Below are 22,543 nucleotides of genomic sequence, written 5' to 3'. Positions count from 1 at the left end.
ACCATGGTGATGGAAGGATAAGACAACAAAATCACTTGACACATGCCTCATTTCTCCCGTATGAGTTTTGCCATCCAGACATTGAAAGCTGACCAAATTTATGAGGAGCTAAAGGCAGGAGCTTGCAGTAGGAAGTGTCAAGCAGCGTTATTATCTAGGGTGGCAGCTTTTTGGCCTGACAGGTAGCAGCACCACGGTAAGAAGATGAGTGCTTATTCTGCTTGGGCCTTCACAGTGTCGGTAACTGAATTGTTGCAAGCGTGACAACTAATTTACAAATGGAAAAGACACATGAGGTTACTACAGCTACTGGGGGATGAAAAGCAGCGACTGACAAAACAGACATAATGATAAGTTATCAGGTTAATGGTCTCAGGTTGCATCAGGGGGGTTTAGATTGGACACTGGGAAAAATTTCTTTACTGAAAGTGTACTAAAGCTTGGAACAAGCTGCCCAAGGAAGTGGTGGAGTCCTCATCCCTGGAGGTGTTCAAAAAACATGTAGATGTGGCACTTCAGGACATGGTTTAGTAGGCATGGTGGTGATGGGTTGACAGTTGGACTTGATCATCTTAGAGGTCTTTTCCAACCTTAATGATTCTATGATTCTGTATAAATCAAATTCAGTAATTTCATTTCAAGGTGTCCTTGAATGCCTACTATGAATATACAGAGTGTTCATTTTATCTTCTGTCAATTTTCAGAATAAACAATAGTAAAAACATTGTCCAACTGAACTATGGCCTTAACTTGAAACATGAGTGCCTGCCTTCTAGTCCAACAGACACGATAAATGATGATGAGGGTAGTTGATGTACATGTGTCCTATAGTTCTTAAATATTTGCTGTCATTGCTTCAAGAAACTGTATGCAGAAAGGTGATTTTTACCTGTACTGTACTACAGTGATGTGGAAGCTGAGCTGTTTAGCAGATTGAATGGCAGGGCTAAAATTATATACGTCCGTATAAAAATATATGTATATAGTCCCACTAACATACATCATCAGCTTAAAAATCTAATAATGCATCACAGATACCATCTTATTTTCTTGTAGCAAATTAGTTTTGTAAATAAGCAACATTTATTTTAAAAAGAGAATTCAAGGATGATTTAGAGATTCTTTTTAGAGACGGGTTATATTTTGCTTGCACTTTTCTTGCTCTGGAGTTGACTGCTTCTGGGTAAATGATGTCATAGTTGATACTGTTGCTTGATAGCAATATGCATGTTTGAGGGGGGTGGAGGATGTAGATGGTTTTTGAAGTAGCTTCTGAAAACAAAAGCCTTTTATAATCGAGTTTTTGCGGCCATTGGGTCCAGTCCTACTGTAGTAGCCCTCTAAGTTTGTTTGAATTTGTGCATTTTCTTGGTCTAAGCGTTTAGATCATGGCTATCACCATAGTAACTGCACACGTCTAATTTCTATGACATGGTATCACTGCAAGTCTTGCTCAAAAGAGGTCTGAATTACCTCATTTTAAAGGAAAAAGTAGGGAGAACTGTAGTATTGTCTCTCCCTTTAATGTGAATCCCTGCACAATGGGATTAAATGCACTGCTTGTCTACACTTGTGTCTTTATTCTAATTTTAGTATGTAGCAGCTTTATGAAATACAAATAAAATGCAGCTCTGAACAGTGTGATTTATCTTTAAATACACTTTTAAAAATAGACTATTCCAGTCTGTAAACAGAGCACATCAGTGTGTAATCTTGCTGCACTTTTTTACTATCCTGTAGGTTATTTTGAAGTGCACTGTGTTGTTATAGAAGTTTGTATCTGTCACTGCTATGCAGAATCCTATGGACTTGATTAAATGTTTCTTTCTATTCATAGCATTCAGGCTGAAGTGATACACACAGTCAAAAAAACCAGTTTTGTAGGATTGTCCTTTTAAAGATTTATTGATCCTCGTCTGTGCTCTGGAGTTGTTTCATTTCTGCAACTTAACGGGTCAGAGCCTGGACTTTGTTTGTATAGCCTGTTAAATGTGAATGCTGCTTCTTATTTTGCCTTGTTTCTGTTTTGTTTGTCTGTTGCTAATCCTGCAGTGCTTGTGGTCTTCTGTATGAAAAGTGTTTTGTGTATACATAACAATGTTTGGTAAATTAATGTAATGCACAAAAGAATTGTTTTATGGAATGCCATCATATGTACTCATGTTACCCAAAAAGAAACCAGACATATGAGTGTACTCATATGCACAGAGGCAGCTGGGTTTTGTAAATGTGAGGTCCCCAGGCCCAAACTTCAGTGCAAATACAGGTGTGCAGGCAGTGCTAGAGCCGGCGTAGTGAATCTAGTGCATCTGGGGTGTGTTGAACCTGCTCTGTACACACTGCACAGCCAACTTGCATGTTGTACGTGCACAGGAGGCTGCCAGATGTTTCAGGAGGGGCCAATAAATGGCTGAAATAATCTCTTTTTGTTCATTATCAGTGTTGACAATATCTGTAGCCAATTCTCAGTAGGTAAAACTTCATCCCTTCTGTTTCTGTTTATGCTTGTGCTCCTCTTGCCTTGGAAATGGCATTTAATTCTGAGGTGTTTTGTATTTGCTCGATCTCCAGCATGGTGTTTGGCTCAGAGAGGCTTTTTCAGCTGAGCTGTGGGTTTGACAAGGAAAGCAGAATGTTTGTTGGCATCACTTTAAGTTTCTTACTGCTGTAAACAATGGCTAATAGCATGGGAGAACGCAAATTATATACCTTGCTTGGTGACTGGAGCGAGTTTGGAATTTGCTGTTAGACCCCACAAAGTAATTGCTGCCACTTGTGGTTATACTCAGTTCCCTGTTAACTGGGATGAAGGTGGAAGAGAGGTTGAGAAGTTCTAGGTAATGAAGAGAACTGAATGATCTGGTGCAGAGATTTTTAGCTATAAGAGCTCACGTGTCACATCTAACCTGATAAACAGATGGTTTTGTTATAAATGACAATACGCTATTTGCATTAATTTAAGGTAATAAAAAGCAAGCAAACAGCGCTGGGTGCGCGGGGAGTCACTGCTCCACCAACACGCACACCTTCTGATGGCACCGGCGGTCTTTATATTCTCTCCGAGCTCTTCGTTTCCGTGAAGTCTCCTCCTTCTTTTGGTTCTCTGTGCTTACGTGGCATCATTTATTGAAGCATGCGTATTATGATGTTGGTGATCTTTATAGTTCCTCTGGTGGTCTTCAGGATGAAGAGTCTCTTCTTCCTCGGTGCCCTCTAAATGTCCTTTTTTGGCGCCTTGCTGCAGCCTCCCCGCTGCTGCCCGCTCATCTTGCATAAGCAATAAAGTTAGCCCAGTCTCAAACCGCACTGGACTTCTATATTAGCCCAATCTCAAACCCACAGATATCCTGTCTATAGTTCCATGCCTTATGTAGTTTTGTTATTTCACATTATGCTAGTTTCCACAGTTGCACAATATGTGCACTCGACACGAATCATTTTCTAGTCTATTACAGTTTTATGTATGGGCAGGTCGCTCACTGGGCCCTCTGCCTGTCAAAGTGCTGGCTTACTAATAGGTGCGTTTAAGGCAGCTATGGAAATTACAGCTGTGTGTTTCAATAGAATGTGTTCTCACCCATTTTCCTCTAAATGGGAAGAATTCAGTTTGCTACCTGGCCGTAAGTTAGTATGCAAACTATGCAAAATAAGGTTGTAAATGACCAACCTTGCGAAATGGATTATAAGGTAGACAACTGGGAGTTCTCTCCTCCACACTAGATATTGCTATTATTGCTACATTCTGAAAGTAGCAAAAACTTTCCTGAAATTCTGTGTTCTGTGCAACATATCTTGCAAAATGTCCTTCATGTAGAAAATAGCATTGAAGAATATGACGCTTCTTGTATGAATAGCATTTTCTTGTGAAAACAAAAAGTTGTTCCAATGACAGTTATGGGTGAGGCTTCTTGAAAGAAGGGCAGAAATATTTTGGGGTTGTGATGAATCAGAAGGGATACTTTCCTTGTTCTTTTGGAAAGGGGAGGAAATAATCTAGAGCCACTGTACAATCTGCATCCTTGTGAGGAAGTGGTGGCAGTTCCAGCTTTGGTATCCTGTGCTGGCATCTAAGAAAAATTTTAGGTGAAAAAATGCAAGGGAAAAAGAATTACAGACACCCCACTGCAGTCACACTATTGTGTTCCGACTGTAGAAGCTGCTTAGGGAATTATATTCTGTTGTCTTGTCTGTGGGAGCTTAAGAGCAATAACGTATGATAAGTATCATGAAAGCTATTGCCTTGATACACAGGGGAATATGTTAAGGATATAGTTTCAACTTCAATCTGTGTTTCATGACTAATAGCTTAAAACACATATTCCTAGGCTGGCAATGCTTTGGGCTGTATTTAAAAAGCCAGATTTTTTTTTTTTAATTTTATATATTTATTTTATTTAAAAGAGTTCTCAGTATTTAAATTTTTTTTTCTTGTTCGAATTTGCAGCATTACTTTACTGTTCTTTTTGGCCATGAAGGGCAGAAGCCACTGGAGCTCCGTTGTGAGGATGAAGTTGATGGAGACGAATGGGTAGAAGCTATTCACCAAGCTAGGTAAGAAACCTGATTTTTAATCCTCAGCTCCATTTTATTGTAAATAGATTGGTAATAATTTGAAAATCTGAATTCACTCTCTAAACATAAATAAATGTTACAGTGCATTAGATATGTATTGCTTGTGATTCATGGGTATGTTATATGGAAAAATGTCTTTATCATTCATGCTTATATCACTGTATTTTATCATTCACGAGTGATTGATTGTGTTCCAGTTGAAACTAGTTCAAGAGGAATACTCTTTTATTGGAAACAACCCCTAGGATTAGTCCTCTGTTAGAGGCGAAGTGTGTTATATGAATATGTGAATATATGAATAAGTGATATGCCAGATGAATAAATGAGTGTTTCTTAAAAAGCTCTTATATAGAAATAAAAGTAAGAAAGAGGAGGTCAAACCATTATGATAATAAAAGGGCAACAAAGAACATTTTGACTTCAAAACTGAAGTCCTGAACAACAATCAGTCTTGTGAAAAAGGACGTGGTAGGACTTCCAGCCATGCCGGAATCTTTCCCTGAGAAAAGGTCTGTGTGGCAAATAGGCAAGGTTTACGGTAGAATCAAAATGAAAATCATCTAACTGAAGGTTTATGAAATGGTTTGCGGAGCCAGATGTCTTTGCTGAAATGCACTTTCTCCAGCCTCCTCTCATAGAGACTCACCTCAGCTAATCTACAGTGCCATGGTAACGCACAAGGAACCAGGCAGTTTCTGAGTTGCTTAGGACATGAGCCATGTAAACAGAAGTGATTTGGCTTTATAACTAAAAATGAACACCACCAGCTAGTAGTTTATAATTTAGAACTTGTGAAATGAGGCCCTGAAGCTGCAGGTCTTGTGTCGCCAGGGCATCTAGTCTTTGGATCTGCATCCTCTGCTTAGCTTGGTACCTAACTGAACAGGGTCTTGTCCTTTGTTGGGATGCACCTGCTGGGTTATGGTTTTAGGTGAACTACATTTTGCATGGTAGCCCTCCAGGTGAACACATTATTTCAGGTCAGCTATGAGGCTTTGAATTCTCAACCCATTCCAGGAGCGCTTGTCCACCAGCAGGCAGTCCCTCCCCAGGGAGGAGGAGGGCAGGGAGATCTTCACCGTGTCCCTGGATATGGGTCAATTGCTTTTGTGGAGTATGATTGAAAGCTAGTGAAGAAAGGAGCACGCCTTTTTGCATTTTGCTGAGGGCATTCAGGGTAAGCAGTATCCTACAGTTCCTCGTTCTCAGGATAATTTTCTTCTTATCCATTGCCTGGTGTAAAAGGCATGAGAGCAAGAAGAGCTTCATAACACTGAGTTAAAATTTCTCTCTGGGTAGTTCAGTCCATAAATGTATCACAAATGAATTCTGAAGGCAGAACTTAACAGAAAATTAAGCCAGTATTAAACAACACTCTGTTAAAAATATTGAGAAATTAAACTTGCTGACAAGGAGTTAGTCATGAGGTTCAGGGTCAGGATTGTTGAATTTTGACTCCACCGGGAATTATCGCTGCAGCCTTCAAGAGACAACCGTGTCTCTGTTGTAAGCAAGATGAATCTTTTTATCTCAATCGCTTTTGCTGTTTGACTTTTTCCCCTTTATTTGTGCCTATCTGAAATGACAGTCCTAATAGTATGGAACTATGGACACCACTGTGAGGGATATTCTCAGGGCCCTGTGCCATTTGGCGGATTAACTTAACCTATTTTTCTGCAGAGGCCTCTTAATTTCTTGGGGAAATTTTCCAGGGACTTGGACATGGCTTTTCTTGTTCTAGTATTCTTTTCTTGAACTAAGTATCAACCAGAGACACAAAAATTTCTGAAATTTAGTGGCTAAACATAAAGTGTTGTATGCTACTGTGGTTACCTCATTGTTCTGATGCTTTTTTACTTCACTGGAAGCTGCTTTTATTTTCTTTGCATTGAGTTGAGCAAAACAACTTGGGAGTTGCATAATTAGTTACTTAACCATTGGGTCTTTTACCAAAGATGCTTAACAAAGAAGTGAAAATAATAATTTTAGACTATTGCGTAAGATATGTATTGCCAACTTAATGAAACAAAGTAGAACAGATTTGCTTCAGGGATTAATTTTTGCTTGCATCATGATTTAGACTCTTTTCCTTCAGTTCATCTGTATTTGTGACAAATGGGGTAAGCTTTAGCAACTGCTTCAGTGTCACTATTCATTTGAGGCTAACCTAGGATATTTCTGACCTTTCTCTCAGGTTTCTGTTTTGAATTGCTGAAGGAGATTTTGTATAGCCCTTTGAAGATACTTTTTTGTAGTATCTCAGGTGTCTTAGGTAAAAATCCTAGGAGGTGTTGAGAATATTCCCGCTACTCTTAAATTGAAAACAGGCCTAGGAATATCCTGTTCTGTGTGAATATGTGGGCATTTGTGAAGTGGAAACATTTAATTCCTTTTTGGCGGGGTCTCATCCTTATGAGTAGCTATGGTAATCTATGTTTTAGCTGAGACAGGGTAGTTGGAATTTTTCCCCTTCCCCCCTCCCCTTTCTTTTTTTTTTTTTACTTTTCTTAGATTCATGTATACAAAATCTAATTTTGGATTGCTTTTCATGATTTTTTGCCAAATACGTGTTTGCAGCCATCAAAATATCTTCCATGTTTTATTTATTTTGCAAGTTATAAACAGGCTGTTGAAAAAATAACGTGATCTCACTACACTCCATGTCCTACTCTGGATCAATAGATATTTTATTTGGATGCGAATTCATAGTTGAAGAGTATTCTGCTGTGACATTGTAATTGTTTCTTGGAAGATTTCACTGTGGGTAGGATCATTTGAGGGGTGCAGTGCACACTTTCTGAGAGCTGACAGGCTCTTGCATGCTGCAGCTAGATGCTGCATTGCTAATGTTCCTGTCTGTAGTGCCCGCTCCTCATTTGAGAGAGATTGTTTGGCTTGTGACCTTGCAATGGGAGGTGCAATTCAGTATATTTTAATGGAACTCCCCTGACAAGCTCCACATGCATGCTTAGTTTTCATTGCTTTCCATTTCATTTGAATTTTTAGTAATAACCAGGGTGGCAGAGTAAGGTTTGCTTCTTCTGAGTTACATTTCTGGGCTGGAGGATTTATTCCTGGCAAATCATAATGTGGAAGTCCTGCTTTCAGCTTTGTTTCATAAGTTGGTCTCTTATGAAAAAATCTGTTTCATCGTCAGTACACTGAGGTGGACTTTTCACCTTCTCTTGCAAATTCTTCTCTGGTTTTAATTTCATTTTTGCATTTAACTCAAAAACTTTTATGCTTCTTTTTTTTTACATGGATGCAGTACTCATCAAATTTGTCAGCCTTTTCTACTTTGACTTATTGGAAAGTCTTCAGTACTTCACACTGTAGTGTCATGTATGCTTTAGTCCCGCATAAGCCCACATCGCTGCTGAAGGCAGCAGCTGTCATTGTCATAAGTCAGCCATTCATCCCCACACCTTTACCAACCCTTCTTTCATGCAGACACAAGTGTGAACTTAATGGGGAAACTGATTTGCACGGAAAGGAATTATGTTTTGTTTGCTTTTTGCCAGCTTAGTTTTAATCCGTCTCACTCCTCTGGGTTCGTTCACTGCACATCCACCTGTGTTCACTGCACAAGGGAATGGGAAGCGCATGGGTGGGATGTGGGAGAGCAGGAGTGTGATTCAGGGAGGAAAGTGAGAGAGCTTCTTTCATCTAGGTTGCTGTTTAAAGTGTGTGAGAAAATAGTGTCCTCCAACTGGCAATTTAAAAAAAAAAGGGCAAAAAATAAGCATACTTTCAGATTTGTTGGCACACTTTGCTTGCTAATGCAGGGTGTATTTCACATAGTATTTTGCAGGCAGTCGTAAGCTCAGTGTGGTAGCTCACAGCTGCCTGGAAGCTTGCAGCAAATGTCTTGCTACTAATGCCTTGCTGTTGGAGAAACTGCATTAGCTGAGGCTTGGTGCTATAATAACTACAATTATGTAGTTTCCAGTTGGCTAGGAGTGACGCAGAGAGAATTTGAGTAATGCTCAAAACATGAGCAGAGCAATCTCATATCTGCCTTCCAAATAATGTCTAGCTAGATCCACAGAACAAAGTGGCAGGGGTTACCAGAGCTGGTAGCTTGATAGAGGTGAGGCTCCTGCTGCTCCCTGTACACAGGCTGAACCAGAAATGAGCCTGAGCCTGTAATTCCAGTGCAAACTAATACACATAAATACATACAAACACAGCTGACCACAGGGATCAGCACAGACAGAAGCATTCAGCACTCACACAGGCACAGACAACACCAGCAGCCTCGTCCTGTTCCCCTTCTGACTGATCAGGATAAAGGTATGTTAGTGGAAAGATGCATACAATACATGTATACAGTATGAGTCCCCCTGGTAAACAGCCTAGCCATGTCCAGGAGCTGGTCCTGGATCCTCCATCTCCCCATTTGTTGGCACCTGGAAGTACAAGCTGCCAGTGCCTGCAGACCCTCTCAGTCCCTGTCACTCACAGATAACATGCATGCCCCCCATCCCAGCACACTGGATTTCCCCATAACTGGTCTAAAACACTTAGTCTACCCCAGTAACTGGCCCTGGACCCCATGTACTTCCAGTTGCTTTGCACACCTGCACCACAGGCACATATATGTACTGTGGATCCCCCATTAGTTGGTGCACAGGTCCCCCAAACCCAGCACACATGAACACACATAGAAAACTGAACACTGTGGATCTATGACTGCCTTGCACACTCAGTCTAGCTGATAGCTAGCCCTTGGATGGTCTTGTGTCCTGCTGTCCCAGGCACACATGCATGTGTGCAAATAAGGTTCTCAGTCAACCACCCAATCTCACTGTCTTCCTGGTAGCTGGCTTGGATCTCATGTGCCCTCCAGTAGCCAGATGACCTCAGTGCTGGGGAAGATTATGGAGTGGTTCATCTTGGGTGTGCTCACTGCTCATGTGAAGGACAACCAGGGGGTCAGGCCCAGCCAGCATGGGTTCATGAAAGGCAGGTCCTGCTTGACCAACTGATCTCCTTCTGTGACCAGGTGACCCATCTAGTGGATGAAGTTAAGGCTATGGCTGTTATCTGCCTGGGCTTTAGTAAGCCCTTTGACACTGTTCCCCACAGTGTCTTCCTGGAGAAACTAGCTGCCCATGGTTTGGATGGGTGTACTCTTTGCTGGATAAAGAACTGGCTGAATGGCCAAGCACAGACAGTAGTGGTGAATGCAGTTAAATCCAGCTGGCGGCTGGTCATGAGTGGTGTTCCCCGGGGCTCAGTTTTGGGTCCAGTCTTGTTTAATGTCTTTATCAATGATCTGGATGAGAGGATTGAGGGCTCCCTCAGTAAGTTTGCAGATGACACCAAGCTGGGGGGGAGTGTCAATCTGCTTGAAGGTAGGAAGGCTCTGCAGAGGGATCTGGACAGACTGGGTTGATGGGCCGAGGCCAGCTGTGTGAGGTTCAACAAGGCCAAATGCCAGGTCCTGCACTTGGGTCACAACAACCCCATGCAACGCTACAGGCTTGGGAAGGAGTGGCTGGAAAGCTGCCCAGCGGGAAAGGATCTTGGGGTGTTGGTTGACAGCCGGCTGAAACTGAGCCAGCCGTGTGCCCAGGTGGCCAAGAAGGCCAGCGGCATCCTGGCTTATATCGGGAATAGTGTGGCCAGCAGGAGAAGGGAGGTGATCGTGCCCCTGTACTCGGCACTGGTGAGGCTGCACCTCGAGTACTGTGTTCAGTTTTGGGCCCCTCACTGCAAGAAGGACATTGAGGTGCTCAAGCATGTCCAGGGGAGGGCAGCAAGGCTGTTGAGGGGTCTAAAAAACAAGTCTTATGAGGAGCAGCTCAGGGAACTAGGGCTGTTTAGTCTGGAGAAGAGGAGCCTGAAGGGAGACCTTATTGCTCTCTACAATTACCTGAAAGGAGGTTGTAGTGAGGAGGTGTTGGTCTCTTCTCCCAAGTAACTAGTGATAGGATGAGAGGCAATGTCCTCAAGCTGCATCAGGGGAGGTTTAGATTGGACATTAGGAAAAATTTCTTTACTGCAAGAGTGGTCGGGCATAGGAATAGGCTGCCCAGGGCTGTGGTGGAGTCCCCATCCCTGGAGGTATTTAAAAAATATGTAGATGTGGCACTTCGGGACATGGTTTAGTAGGAATGGTGGTGTTGGGTTGATGGTTGGACTTGATGATCTTAGAGGTTTTTTCCAACCTATGATTCTATGATTCTATGATTCTATGAAATCACAGAGTTTCTGATGATCCAGCCTAGACGTATGGCATCTTCAACACCTGGAACTAATTCTACTCACCAGCTGGCCAGACTTGACAGTGGCTAGGGATCACTCACTGATATACACACCCAGATGACACGCACATATTCTCCCACCTGTTCTGTAGGTTACTGGCACTGCAGACACACAGGGTCCGAACTCCAGTACCTGGCACTTAGAGCTCCATGGATGTATATACTGAGTCCCCTTATCCAGGAAAGTAGCTAGAAATGGAGCTAATGAGAAGACAGCGTGGACTGTACTGATCAGGTGCAGTGTGGCCAGACAAGTGTACTGGTCAGCCCGGTTACATGTGACCCTTTATCCCCTTTTGTTTCCTTATCTCTGTCTGCTACCAAGCTTGCTTCTCCTCAGACCTCTTTGATCCTTCCATTTTCCTGCCTTTGATTCCTCCTTTAAACATCCCGTAACAAGCCTTGTGCAATCCCAAAATGCTCTTGCCTGTATGCTGTAACAAGTTTCACACCTCTGTAGCTGGTAATCCTTCTCAGCCTGAAAGGTGATCTGGAGAGCGTTTCCACTGACTCACCTGGATGGGTTCCACTGGCTGCTTGATGAGGCTGGTGGCTCTCCTGTCACAGCCCTGGGAGGAGCAGGGGTGGGGTAGGAGGATTGTTTCTCTGACTGGGCTGTTGGGGTACCCCACCTGGCATTGTGGCCGTTTCTGTGTGTGGAGGTGGGCCTTTCATGGACTGATCTAGTGACAGCCTTGGTAGCAGCCAGGTCAGGGGGCTTGTTTCTCTCAATTAGGTTATTTGGGTTACAGCAGCTGCTATGTGCCCTCTGTGCTCCCTTGTGTTCGTTAAGATCAGCCTTTTATCACACACTCTAGCATTACCTACCAGAGGTGTGATCCTTGCACAGCAGATACCTGTTTTAGCCCCTAGAAGGTCTGTCTGTGTTCCTGGAGCAGACATCTCAGTGATGCTGCAGAGAGCTCCTTAAGCCCCTCAGGGGGCTTGTAGGTCTTAGCAGACAGCAGTTTAAATAGCTTAGACACAGAACTTCAAAAGCAGTGATGGTGATACTGGTAATTACAGCTGTCCAGGAGATTGGTGTCATTAGTTGTTTTCTGAGGGAACATTTGAAATCCCACCAATCGCGCTCTCTGGAGATAGTAGCTACAAGCTCATAGCAGTTCTATGAAGCCTCAGCTTTTGCAGCGAGGAGTGGCCCTTCCATTATGTTTGGTGTGGACTTCACGGCTGATGTTGAATTCTGCCTCAGTTTTGCATAATAGAGTAAGGTGGCTGTTTGCTCCGGTTTGTAGATGAATTCCCATAGTCAGATTTTCTGGTGTAAAGGAGTGCCACAACAATGGTAACAGCTGGTTTCAGTATGCTTTGCGAGTAAGATGAGTAACACATTGGCTAATGAGAGGCATTTTCAGGATTGTCTCATTCTCGCACAACAGGGTAACATTCCCTTCCCCACACACCCATGCTCCCAGAGAAGGCCATTTCCCAGCTGACATGGTTTGGATGCATGAAACCTCCCATGGTTGTTGGGACCACCCTGTTGAAAGACTCTCTGTTCCAGTCTGTGTTTGCCCATCTCAACTAAAAGGATCTTGTAGTAAAAATAATTTGGGGTGTGGACTTCTCATGCTTCCCCATGTGTCACGGTCCTGCACCCGCCCACCCTTTAATCAGGGTTGCTGGAGTTGTTCACCAGGCCGAGTGCCATTTCCCACCTGCTTGATTAGAAATCAGCAGAGACGTCTGTTACAGCCTTTCTAAGCAGTTGTCCATGCATGTCTGAAAGCCCATCTTAATTTTGTATCTTCTGATAAGCCTCAGCCCTGTAACCCTCACAGCCGTAGGTGTCGTTTGATATCCCGTATCATACAGGAGTTCATTAAACGTTAGTGGTACTCATGTACAGGTTGTCTCCCAAGTCACCTTGAGTAGCATCATAGGGAAGGATTATGTAAGTTCTGTTGCAGCTTTTACAGTTTCCATCCCTAGTGTCTTCTAGAATCAGAGAATCATGGGATCAGAGAATCATAGGTTGGAAAAGACCTTGAAGATCATCAGGTCCAACCGCCACCCCAACACCACCATGCCTACTAAAGCATATCCCAAAGTGCCACATCTACAAGTTTTTTGAACACCTACAGGGATAGGGACTCCACCACTGCCCCAGGCAGCCTCTTCCAATGCCTGACCATTCTTGCAGTAAAGAAATTTTTCGTGATATCCAATCTAAATCTCCCCTGATGCAACTTGAGGCCATTGCCTCTCATCCCATCAACGATAGGATGGCTGTTAATGTGCCATTAGATTTTAAAATTAGGCTATCCCTCCTGTGTTAAGGAGTCTTATAGCTGCTTGAAGGTGTTTAGTATGGGCAGATGTAGGCATTTCTTTCATAAAGAGTTGATTAGGTTGTGCATTTTGCATTTTGAAAGGATGGTTTGATATGACCATAAATAGTTCTGGCCAGGTCCAATGCCTGGTTCTTTCAGCTGCCTGAGCAACTTTAGTAGAATTAGTGTAGAGTGATCCAAGAAACTGTAACTCTGGTCTGAATTCAGTACAAGAATCAATTATATTTGCTGGTAGCTCTGCTGGAGCCTTCATCTTGGTCTGCTACCACAACGAGGGGACCCCAGTAATGAGGCACTAGTTAAACTTTCTCCAGTTTCGCTATGTTTTCTGAGCATGTCAACACTCATGGGGCCTGAATGATGCATCATTTTTTCTCAGGACTTTCTTCATTTCTTTGTGTCTCCGTGTGGTAGGTAGTGGTTAGTCAGAGCTTAAGGTTCTTGAAATAGGTGTTTGGAGTCCTGTCTCTACAGATGATAGCAGGAAATAGGCATAGCCTCAATTTTCAGGATGCTCTGTCTTTGAGTCTTACTACATATTATTATAAATTTATGGAATTGATTCTCTCAAATGTTAATACCAATTCATAGAAGGCTGTGGTTTGCAGCAGTTGCCTCTTTCTGTTAAACTACATGCAAGCCAGAAAACTAGATTTAGGCTGGCTGCTTACGATTTGGTTTATTAATTTTTCATCTTCCTTTGACATTTGGACAATTTGGTACAATTTTCTTAAACAAAGGATTTTGTATACATGTGTAACTAAGTCAGCATTGAAACCCTTTGCTTTTGGAAGGCTCCTGGCCTTATGCTGTGTATACAGGTTAGCACTTAAGGCATGATCTTCTTTTAACTCATACGTATGGAGAGAGGGATGAAAAGGGCTGTGGGAAATATGTGAAATTTATTCCAAAATCCTATGATTTTGGTTTCACAGAACAAGTGACAGTTTTGAGAAGGAAAATGGATAGCCTATTCTAAGTCAGTGTAGGTGTACATAGGCTTTTCTAATTAACTCCTCTTCACACTGCAAATTATGGGAGTGAAGGAAATGTTGTTTGGTTTCCAGGCTAAGACTGACATTTTGGACAGCCAAAGCCACTAACTGGGCAAAATACTCTAAGACCATCTCAAAAGAACAAAAACTCTTCAATATTCCACAGGAGAGTTCTTGTTCTCTAGTAAAGCAAGACTGTGGAATTCTGCCTTAATGCATTTAAAGAAGCTGAAAAATATAGATTAAGTTTGTCTCGGTTTCGGCTGCTGCCGGCAACAAAAGCGCCACGCGGCCGCCCCTCCCCTGAAAACCAGGTCCAGTTCCATCATTGCTGTGCTCTGCTAGGTTTTCATCGAAAAAGTCCATCCTTCTTTAATCTGGAGAATTCTTACTATGCTACTACTGGTACAAAATATAACAATTATAACAGTGATAACAGACAGTGACAGGGTTATTTAACAACTAACTTTATACAATTTATTTATGGACTATTCTCGCCCAAAATTAAATCCCCATGAGGTACACATCGGACTTCCCCATCCTTCATCATTACCCACCAGGTACACCCAGGTCCTTGAGCAAAAGCAATCCCACGGACGGGCTTGCCTTTGCCCGAGGCAGGACTAACCCAAACCGTCTTCCCTAACATGTTCCGCATGTGCACTACAGGGACTTTATCCCCTTCTACGGGGCGCTGAGGTTTTGACTGGGCAGGACCAGCCCTGTTGGTGGACCCTCTGGTGTTAACCAACCAGGTGGCCTTTGCTAAATGGGTATCCCAGTTTTTGAAAGTCCCACCCCCCATTGCCCTCAAAGTGGTTTTTAGCAGCCCATTGTAATGTTCGATCTTTCCCGAGGCTGGTGCATGGTAGGGGATATGATACACCCACTCGATACCGTGTTCTTTGGCCCAGGTGTCTATGAGGCTGTTGCGAAAGTGAGTCCCGTTGTCCGACTCGATTCTTTCGGGGGTGCCATGTCACCACAGGACTTGTTTTTCCAGGCCCAAGATGGTATTCCGGGCGCTGGCATGGGGCACAGGGTAGGTTTCCAGCCATCCGGTGGTGGCCTCCACCATTGTGAGCACATAGCGCTTGCCTTGGCGGGTCTGTGGCAGTGTGATATAGTCAATCTGCCAAGCCTCTCCATATTTATATTTTAGCCATCGTCCTCCATACCACTGAGGCTTTACCCGCTTGGCTTGCTTGATTGCAGCGCATGTCTCACATTCATGGATAACCTGTGCAATAGTGTCCATGGTCAAGTCCACCCCTCGGTCACGAGCCCATCTGTATGTAGCGTCTCTTCCTTGGTAGCCCGAGGTGTCATGGGCCCACTGAGCTATAAACAGTTCACCCTTATGTTGCCAGTCCAGATCCACCTGAGCCACTTCAATCTCAGCAGCCTGATCTACCTGGTGGTTGTTTTGATGTTCTTCAGTGGCCCGACTCTTAGGGATGTGGGCGTCCATGTGACGGACTTTTACAACCAACTGCTCCAGCCGGGCAGCAATATCTTGCCACAATGGGGCAGCCCAGATAGGTTTGCCTCTGCGCTGCCAGTTGTTCTTCTTCCATTGCTGCAGCCACCCCCACAAGGCATTGGCCACCATCCAAGAGTCAGTGTAAAGATAGAGCACTGGCCACTTCTCTCGACTGGCAATGTCTAAAGCCAGCTGGATGGCTTTCACCTCTGCAAACTGGCTGGACTCACCTTCTCCCTCGGCAGTTTCTGCGACTTGTCGTGTAGGGCTCCATACAGCAGCCTTCCACCTCCGCTGCTTCCCCACAATGCGACAGGACCCATCCGTGAACAGGGCATACTGTTTCTTATCTTCTGGCAGCTGGTTATACAGTGGGGCCTCTTCAGCACGTGTCACCTCCTCCTCTGGTGATGCTCCAAAATCTTTGCCTTCTGGCCAGTCCATTATTACCTCCAGAATTCCTGGGCGACTGGGGTTTCCCATTCGGGCGCGCTGGGTGATCAGAGCGACCCACTTACTCCACGTAGCATCGGTGGCATGATGCGTAGAGGGGACCCTCTCTTTGAACATCCAGCCCAGGACCTGCAATCGTGGTGCTAGGAGGAGCTGTGCTTCAGTGCCGACCACTTCTGAAGCAGCTCGAACGCCTTCATATGCTGCCAGAATCTCTTTCTCAGTGGGAGTATAGCGGGCCTCGGATCCTTTGTATCCCCGGCTCCAGAACCCCAGGGGTTGACCTCGAGTCTCCCCTGGTGCTTTCTGCCAGAGACTCCAGGTTGGGCCATTCTCCCCGGCTGCGGTGTAGAGCACGTTTTTAACATCTTGCCCTGACCGGACTGGACCAAGGGCTACGGCATGAACTATCTCCCGTTTAATTTGTTCAAATGCCTGTCGTTGCTCAGGGCCCCATTCAAAATCATTCTTCTTCCGGGTCACGTGGTACAGAGGACTTACAATCTGGCTGTAATTTGGGATGTGCATCCTCCAAAAACCCACAACACCCAGGAAGGCCTGTGCTTCCTTTTTGCTGGTTGGTGGAGACATAGCTGCTATTTTGTTGATGACAACCATTGGGATTTGACGGCACCCATCCTGCCACTTTATTCCCAAAAACTGGATCTCTTGCGCAGGTCCCTTGACTTCGCTTAATGGCGAAACCGGCTTTCAGAAGGATTTGAACTATTTTCTCCCCTTTCTCAACAACTTCCTCCGCTGTGTCGCCCCATATAATGATGTCATTGATGTACTGCAGATGTTCTGGGGCTTCACCCTTTTCCAGTGCAGTCTGGATTAGTCCATGGCAAATGGTGGGACTGTGTTTCCAGCCCTGGGGCAGTCGATTCCAGGTGTACTGGATGCCCCTCCAGGTGAAAGCAAACTGTGGCCTGCACTCTGCTGCCAAAGGGATGGAGAAGAATGCATTAGCGATGTCAATTGTAGCATACCACTTGGCTGCCTTTGACTCCAGCTGATATTGAAGTTCTAGCATGTCTGGCACGGCAGCACTCAGTGGTGGTGTGACTTTATTCAGGCCACGGTAGTCTATTGTCAGTCTCCATTCTCCAGTAGATTTTCTCACTGGCCATATGGGACTATTAAAGGGTGAGCGAGTTTTGCTGATCACTCTTTGACTCTCCAGCTGGCGGATCAGCTGATGAATGGGGAGAAGGGAGTCTCGGTTGGTACGATACTGTCGCCGGTGCACCGTTGTGGTCGCGATTGGCACCTGTTGTTCTTCAACCCTCAGCAACCCCACAACGGAAGGATCCTCCGAGAGACCAGGCAAAATGGACAGCTGTTTAATTTCTTCCGTCTCCACAGCAGCTATGCCAAAAGCCCACCAATACCCCTTTGGGTCCTTGAAATACCCTCTCCTAAGACAGTCTATCCCAAGGATGCATGGAGCCTCGGGGCCAGTTACAATGGGGTGCTTCTGCCAGTCCTGCCCAGTGAGGCTCACTTCAGCCTCCAGTACACTCAGCTCTTGGGACCCCCCTGTCACTCCCAAAATGCAAATGGACTCTGACCCTTTGAACTCTGATGGCATTAAAGTACACTGTGCACCAGTGTCCACTAGAGCTTTATACTCTTGTGGATCTGACGTGCCAGGCCACCGAATCCACACCGTCCAATAGACACGGTTGTCCCTTTCCTCCACCTGACTGGAGGCAGGGCCCCTCTAATCCTCGTCAGAGAATTTGCTGCTCACCTGCTGTAAAAATGACTTGGAGGTCCCCTCCAGAGGATCGGAAGCAAGGTCAAACTGTCTACCTGGTCTGGAGAGCTGGCTGCTGGAAACTGGAGCGGCACTTTTCCTAACAGAATCCCCTTTGGTGATTGTTTTACCTCGCAACTCACGTACTCGTGCCTCTAGACTTGAGGTGGGTTTTCCATCCCACTTCCTCATGTCCTCTCCGTGGTCACGCAGGTAGAACCACAGGGTGCCCTGGGGTGTATAGCCTCTGTATTCCCTCTCCTGAGCAGAGAAACGCCTGCCCCTAATAGCTGAGACACTGGCCTGTACAGGTGGGGAGTAGGACATATTCCTGTCTAGTCGCTTGACCAGTTTCTCCACAGCTGAGACAAGGGAGGAAGAGAGACTTTCCTCATATTGGCGGAGTCTGACAGCCACCTCATCCACTGTTGGTGCGTCTTTACCTTTCCAGTTTACAACTGCCAGTGAGTTGGCATGCGAGGAGGGTGCGCTCCGCACAAACTTCCTCCACATGGATTGTGAGCACTGGAGTTCATCTGGGTCTGTGGGTACCTGCTCATCGTCTGTGTCACAGTAAACCAGCTCCCGCACAGCTAATTCCCTCAAGTACTGAATACCCCTTTCCATATTGGTCCACTTGCCAGGATAGCATACAAAATCGTCACTGAAGGGGTACCTCTCCTTCACGCCTGACAGAAGTCTCCTCCAGAGGCTGAGGATTTGTTCTTTTTTCCCAATGGCCTTGTCAATGCCCCCATCCCTGGCCAGGGATCCCAGCTGCTTGGCTTCCTTGCCTTCTAACTCCAAGCTGCTGGCCCCATTATCCCAGCACCGCAGCAGCCAGGTGGCAATGAGCTCGCCTGGGTGGCGGCTGAAATCTTTCCGCATGTCTCGCAGCTCGCTCAGGGACAGGGACCAGGTGATGATCTCTGTCTCTATCTCCCGTGATGACCCTGGCTCATCATCATCCCTCCCGGAGCGATCTGCTCTCTTTGCATCTTTCTTTAGTTTTACGGGGGCAACTGCTACCTGCACAGGTTGGTCATTGGGCTCAGTCACTGTGCCTGTGGCTGGAGCTGGGTCTGGAGCAGCTGCTGTGTCCGCTGGGGAAACCGAGGCAGACCCTGCAGCTGTGGCTGCAGCAGCCGTGGTGCCGGTCGGGGGGGGGCTGGGACTGCCTGCTGGGCTGGAGGGGCTGCAGTGCCTGCTGCTTCGTTTCCCCCCCTTTCCCCCTTAAGGCACTGAACAGTGTTGAACAGGGCTCGGTAGGCGTGGGCCAGACCCCAGCACGTTGTGGTGATTTGTGTCTCTCTGGAGTTCCCAGGGTGGCAGCACACTTTTTGCAGATACTTTACTAGTTTGTCCGGATCCTGTACTTCCTCAGGGGTGAGTTTAAAAAACACCGGAAGTGCCCACTGCCCTAGGTACTTGCCCATGCTGTCCCACACACCCAGCCACTCACAGCTATCTGGCCCCGGGACAGGTCTCCGCACGATGTTCTTAACGACTTGCTTAACCGTAAACAAAAACCAAAACCCGTTCAGGAGGCATAACAAAAGGAGAGTGCTGCCCTGAGCATCCCAGGGGTACTCGAAATTCTCAAAAGCAGTTAGGACCAACCTGAGGAAGAGAGGGGGGGCGAAAGAGTGGGGGAAGGTATCCCCTTCGGTTTTCCCCACAGATTGGGTTTGATTACTAACAAATTCTAAGACATAGGGTCCGAGGTACGGAAATGACCGCAGTGCGCATGCAAACACAAGCCTAATTTCATGCACATTGACGCCATCATGTCATAAGTCGATATCGTACAGTACAGTAAAATCATAATCCTGATCCTTTTCCCCGTGACGATGAATAGCACCACAGGGAACAAGTACAGCAAGTACGGATTCAAAAACCACAACCATCTGATGAAAGACAGAAACATTTTTACCGGCGACTATTTAAGTAACACAGAAAAAATGCCTACAACAAAATTTAACAAAATCTAAGAAAGCGGTTTTAACACCCGCTGCTCAGCCCTGCCGTTATCCCCGCTCCACGTCTGGGCGCCAATTAAATGTCTCGGTTTCGGCTGCCGCCGGCAACAAAAGCGCCACGCGGCCGCCCCTCCCCCCGCCGGCGTGCGGAGGAGAATGGAAAGAAACAGGCAGAAACTGGTGGGTCGCGATAAGGGCAGTTTAACAGAACAGCAAACAGAGGGAAAACAGGAACAACAACGGTACAAATAAGGAGAAAACACAACAACGAACCGCAGGACCCAGACAGCACCGGCGCCGCGTCCCCCCAGGCCCCGAGTGCCTTCCCGCCGCGCCCCCCCCCCCCGGAACCCAGCATGACGTCACATGGCATGGAATACCGGGCTCTGTTTGGCCAGGTGGGGTCAGCCCCCACCCCCCGGCTGTGCCCCTTCCTGGAGTCTGGTGAAAATTAACCCTGTCCTGGCCAAACCCAGGACAAGTTTCTTCCCCGAAAGAAGCAAAATAAAAACAAAGTGGAAGAAAAACATTGTTTGTAATAGTATCTTGAGTCTCACATCAGCTCTGACTGCAGCTGCTGTTCATCGTTTGTGTTTCTGTGTCCTATGTTTTCCTCAGCCTTGAATAAATGAAAAGCCAAAACTGTCAAATTCTGTATGGGAAACATTTGGTAACAAAAGTTTAAGAAAATTTTGAAAAGGATAAATAGAAGAAAAGGTCTTGTCGTGTATCTGGATCTGGTTTTAGGTAGAAAAGACTACTCTGTATTAAATGTAAATCAAGGTGGTGCTCCAGGCACTAAGGAATGCATTTTCTTACATATGTTACATATATTTTTATCTTCATAATGTTTCTCATCATTGTTAAACAACTAGAGCTAACTGTTTTTCTAACTCAGAAATTTTTTTTTATGTGCAAATACCTTTTAGGGTACAAACAGATCAAGTGTTGTGGTTTCTGAAAAAACAGGATTCTTGCAAAACAAAAAAGATTGAGCAATTTTAAAGAGCTATATCTCATACTTTATCGCTGTTTATTGCACAGTTAAGATACATGGATTGCTTTATGACATTTTTTTTTAACATATGTTGGTTTACCTGTTGGAAGACATGTCCTGAGGTTTTTTTCTGCCAGTTACTTTTTAATATTGCAGTAGTTAGAACATAATGATAAATGCAATAGAATTAAATTCACTTCTTATTCTTTTTGTAATCCATTCAAGGAGGAAAAACTTTTGCTTTATGATAGCCATGGGAACTCATTCTAATGATTTTAAATGTAAGCTTGCTTTGCAGGTTAGGTGTTGAATTTAATAGCTCTACTCAGTATTGGCCCCCTCCAGTATATAACTGCATTAATACTGATTGAAATGGCAGTAAGCATGTACAAAACAAGATTAACTGGAGAGGATGCGCATTATTACATTTTCAAAAGCCTCACAGTATTTAATAGCAAATGTTAATTTTTTTTATGAATGCTGTAACAAGTAGAAAAAAAATTAAAAGGAGAAGACATGCAGTCCAGAAATTCCTTCTGTCAAATCCCGTGCTAACTTGACTATGGAAAAAGATAGAGTAGTCAGCATTTTCAGTGATAGACCATAAAATAGTAAGAGATCCCTTGTCAATGATTTAGGCCTTCGTTCTGCCGTGTTTTGTCCAGTTTGGTCTTTATCTTGTAAAATTACTTAACTCAGAGGAACAAGCTTTCTGAAACTGAGGTAAAGAGGCACTATGTGTCTGTAGATTTTGCTGAATTCAGGCCAGCAAACAAGTACCTCACACGACTGTGTGTTTTCTGCACATCTAAATTATCTGTGTGGGAGAAACTGAATCACGTGAAAGAACAGTCTGATGGAGATGTTGCACAGGTAGAAACTGATTTCTCCTTTACATAAAGCTGGGAACAGTACTTCCAGTATGATTCTCATCACTGCTCTGATTGTGGCATCTAATTGTACTGGGGATGCTGTTCCTTAGTAGGAAAATAGAAGTCAATGGCAGTTTGCCACCCAAAAGCTAAAAGAAAGAATGATACCGTAGGTTGGTTACTAGTTAGAATAAATACATTTATTTGAATAAACAATAAAGTTGGTGTTAGCAAACTAATGTAACAGTTACAATGGGAATACTTCCATAGAGAGATCTGACGTGGAGAGAATTAGAAATAGTTCTGCTGAAGTGCCAGATACTCGCCCCAGGTCCTCCCAAAAGGTGGGAAAATAAATTGAATTAATAGAATTCATGGGCTTAGTGTGAGAATTAGAAGCTCATAAAAAAAGTAGCACAATTATCTTGCTCTTGGTAACTGCATACTGGGAAACTGGGTACTACTAGTGCCTATCTCTAAAAAGGATATTGAACACTAACTTTGGATAACCACCAAGCTATTCATCATATATTGAGCCAAACAAACATGATTTTTCAGGTTTCTTGCCATTGGTGCAGTGTTTATTCTATCAACATCTCACAAGGGAATATGGAAGACAATATATGGCTATTTTTACTAATGTATATGTTTTCCCTTTTAGTTATTCAGATATTCTGATTGAAAGGGAGGTGTTAATGCAGAAGTACATTCATCTCGTCCAGATTGTAGAGACTGAAAAGATTGCAGCCAATCAGCTTCGACATCAGCTTGAAGATCAAGACACAGAAATTGAAAGACTTAAATCTGAGGTATGTGCCAGAACCATCAATTGGTCATTGAATTATA

The 22,543-nt window shown here is 44.5% G+C and overlaps 1 protein-coding gene across 5 annotated transcripts in view; it reads left to right on the top strand.

Moving 5' to 3' along the window:
• The window catches only part of RASGRF2 (Ras protein specific guanine nucleotide releasing factor 2), a 148,873-nt gene that overhangs the window by 40,429 nt on the left and 85,901 nt on the right, over positions 1–22,543 (top strand). For all 5 annotated transcript variants that reach the window (XM_075411040.1, XM_075411039.1, XM_075411043.1 and 2 more), the window contains exons 2-3: positions 4,445–4,551; positions 22,359–22,506. In XM_075411040.1, the coding sequence (XP_075267155.1) occupies positions 4,445–4,551; positions 22,359–22,506 (255 nt within the window). The remainder of the gene's footprint in view (positions 1–4,444; positions 4,552–22,358; positions 22,507–22,543) is intronic.

Source organism: Opisthocomus hoazin, chromosome Z, assembly GCF_030867145.1.
Source record: "Opisthocomus hoazin isolate bOpiHoa1 chromosome Z, bOpiHoa1.hap1, whole genome shotgun sequence".
In the NCBI taxonomy this organism is placed as follows: domain Eukaryota; kingdom Metazoa; phylum Chordata; class Aves; order Opisthocomiformes; family Opisthocomidae; genus Opisthocomus; species Opisthocomus hoazin.
Note: the sequence above shows the minus strand (reverse complement) of the source record. Positions and strands in the feature narration are given on the sequence as shown.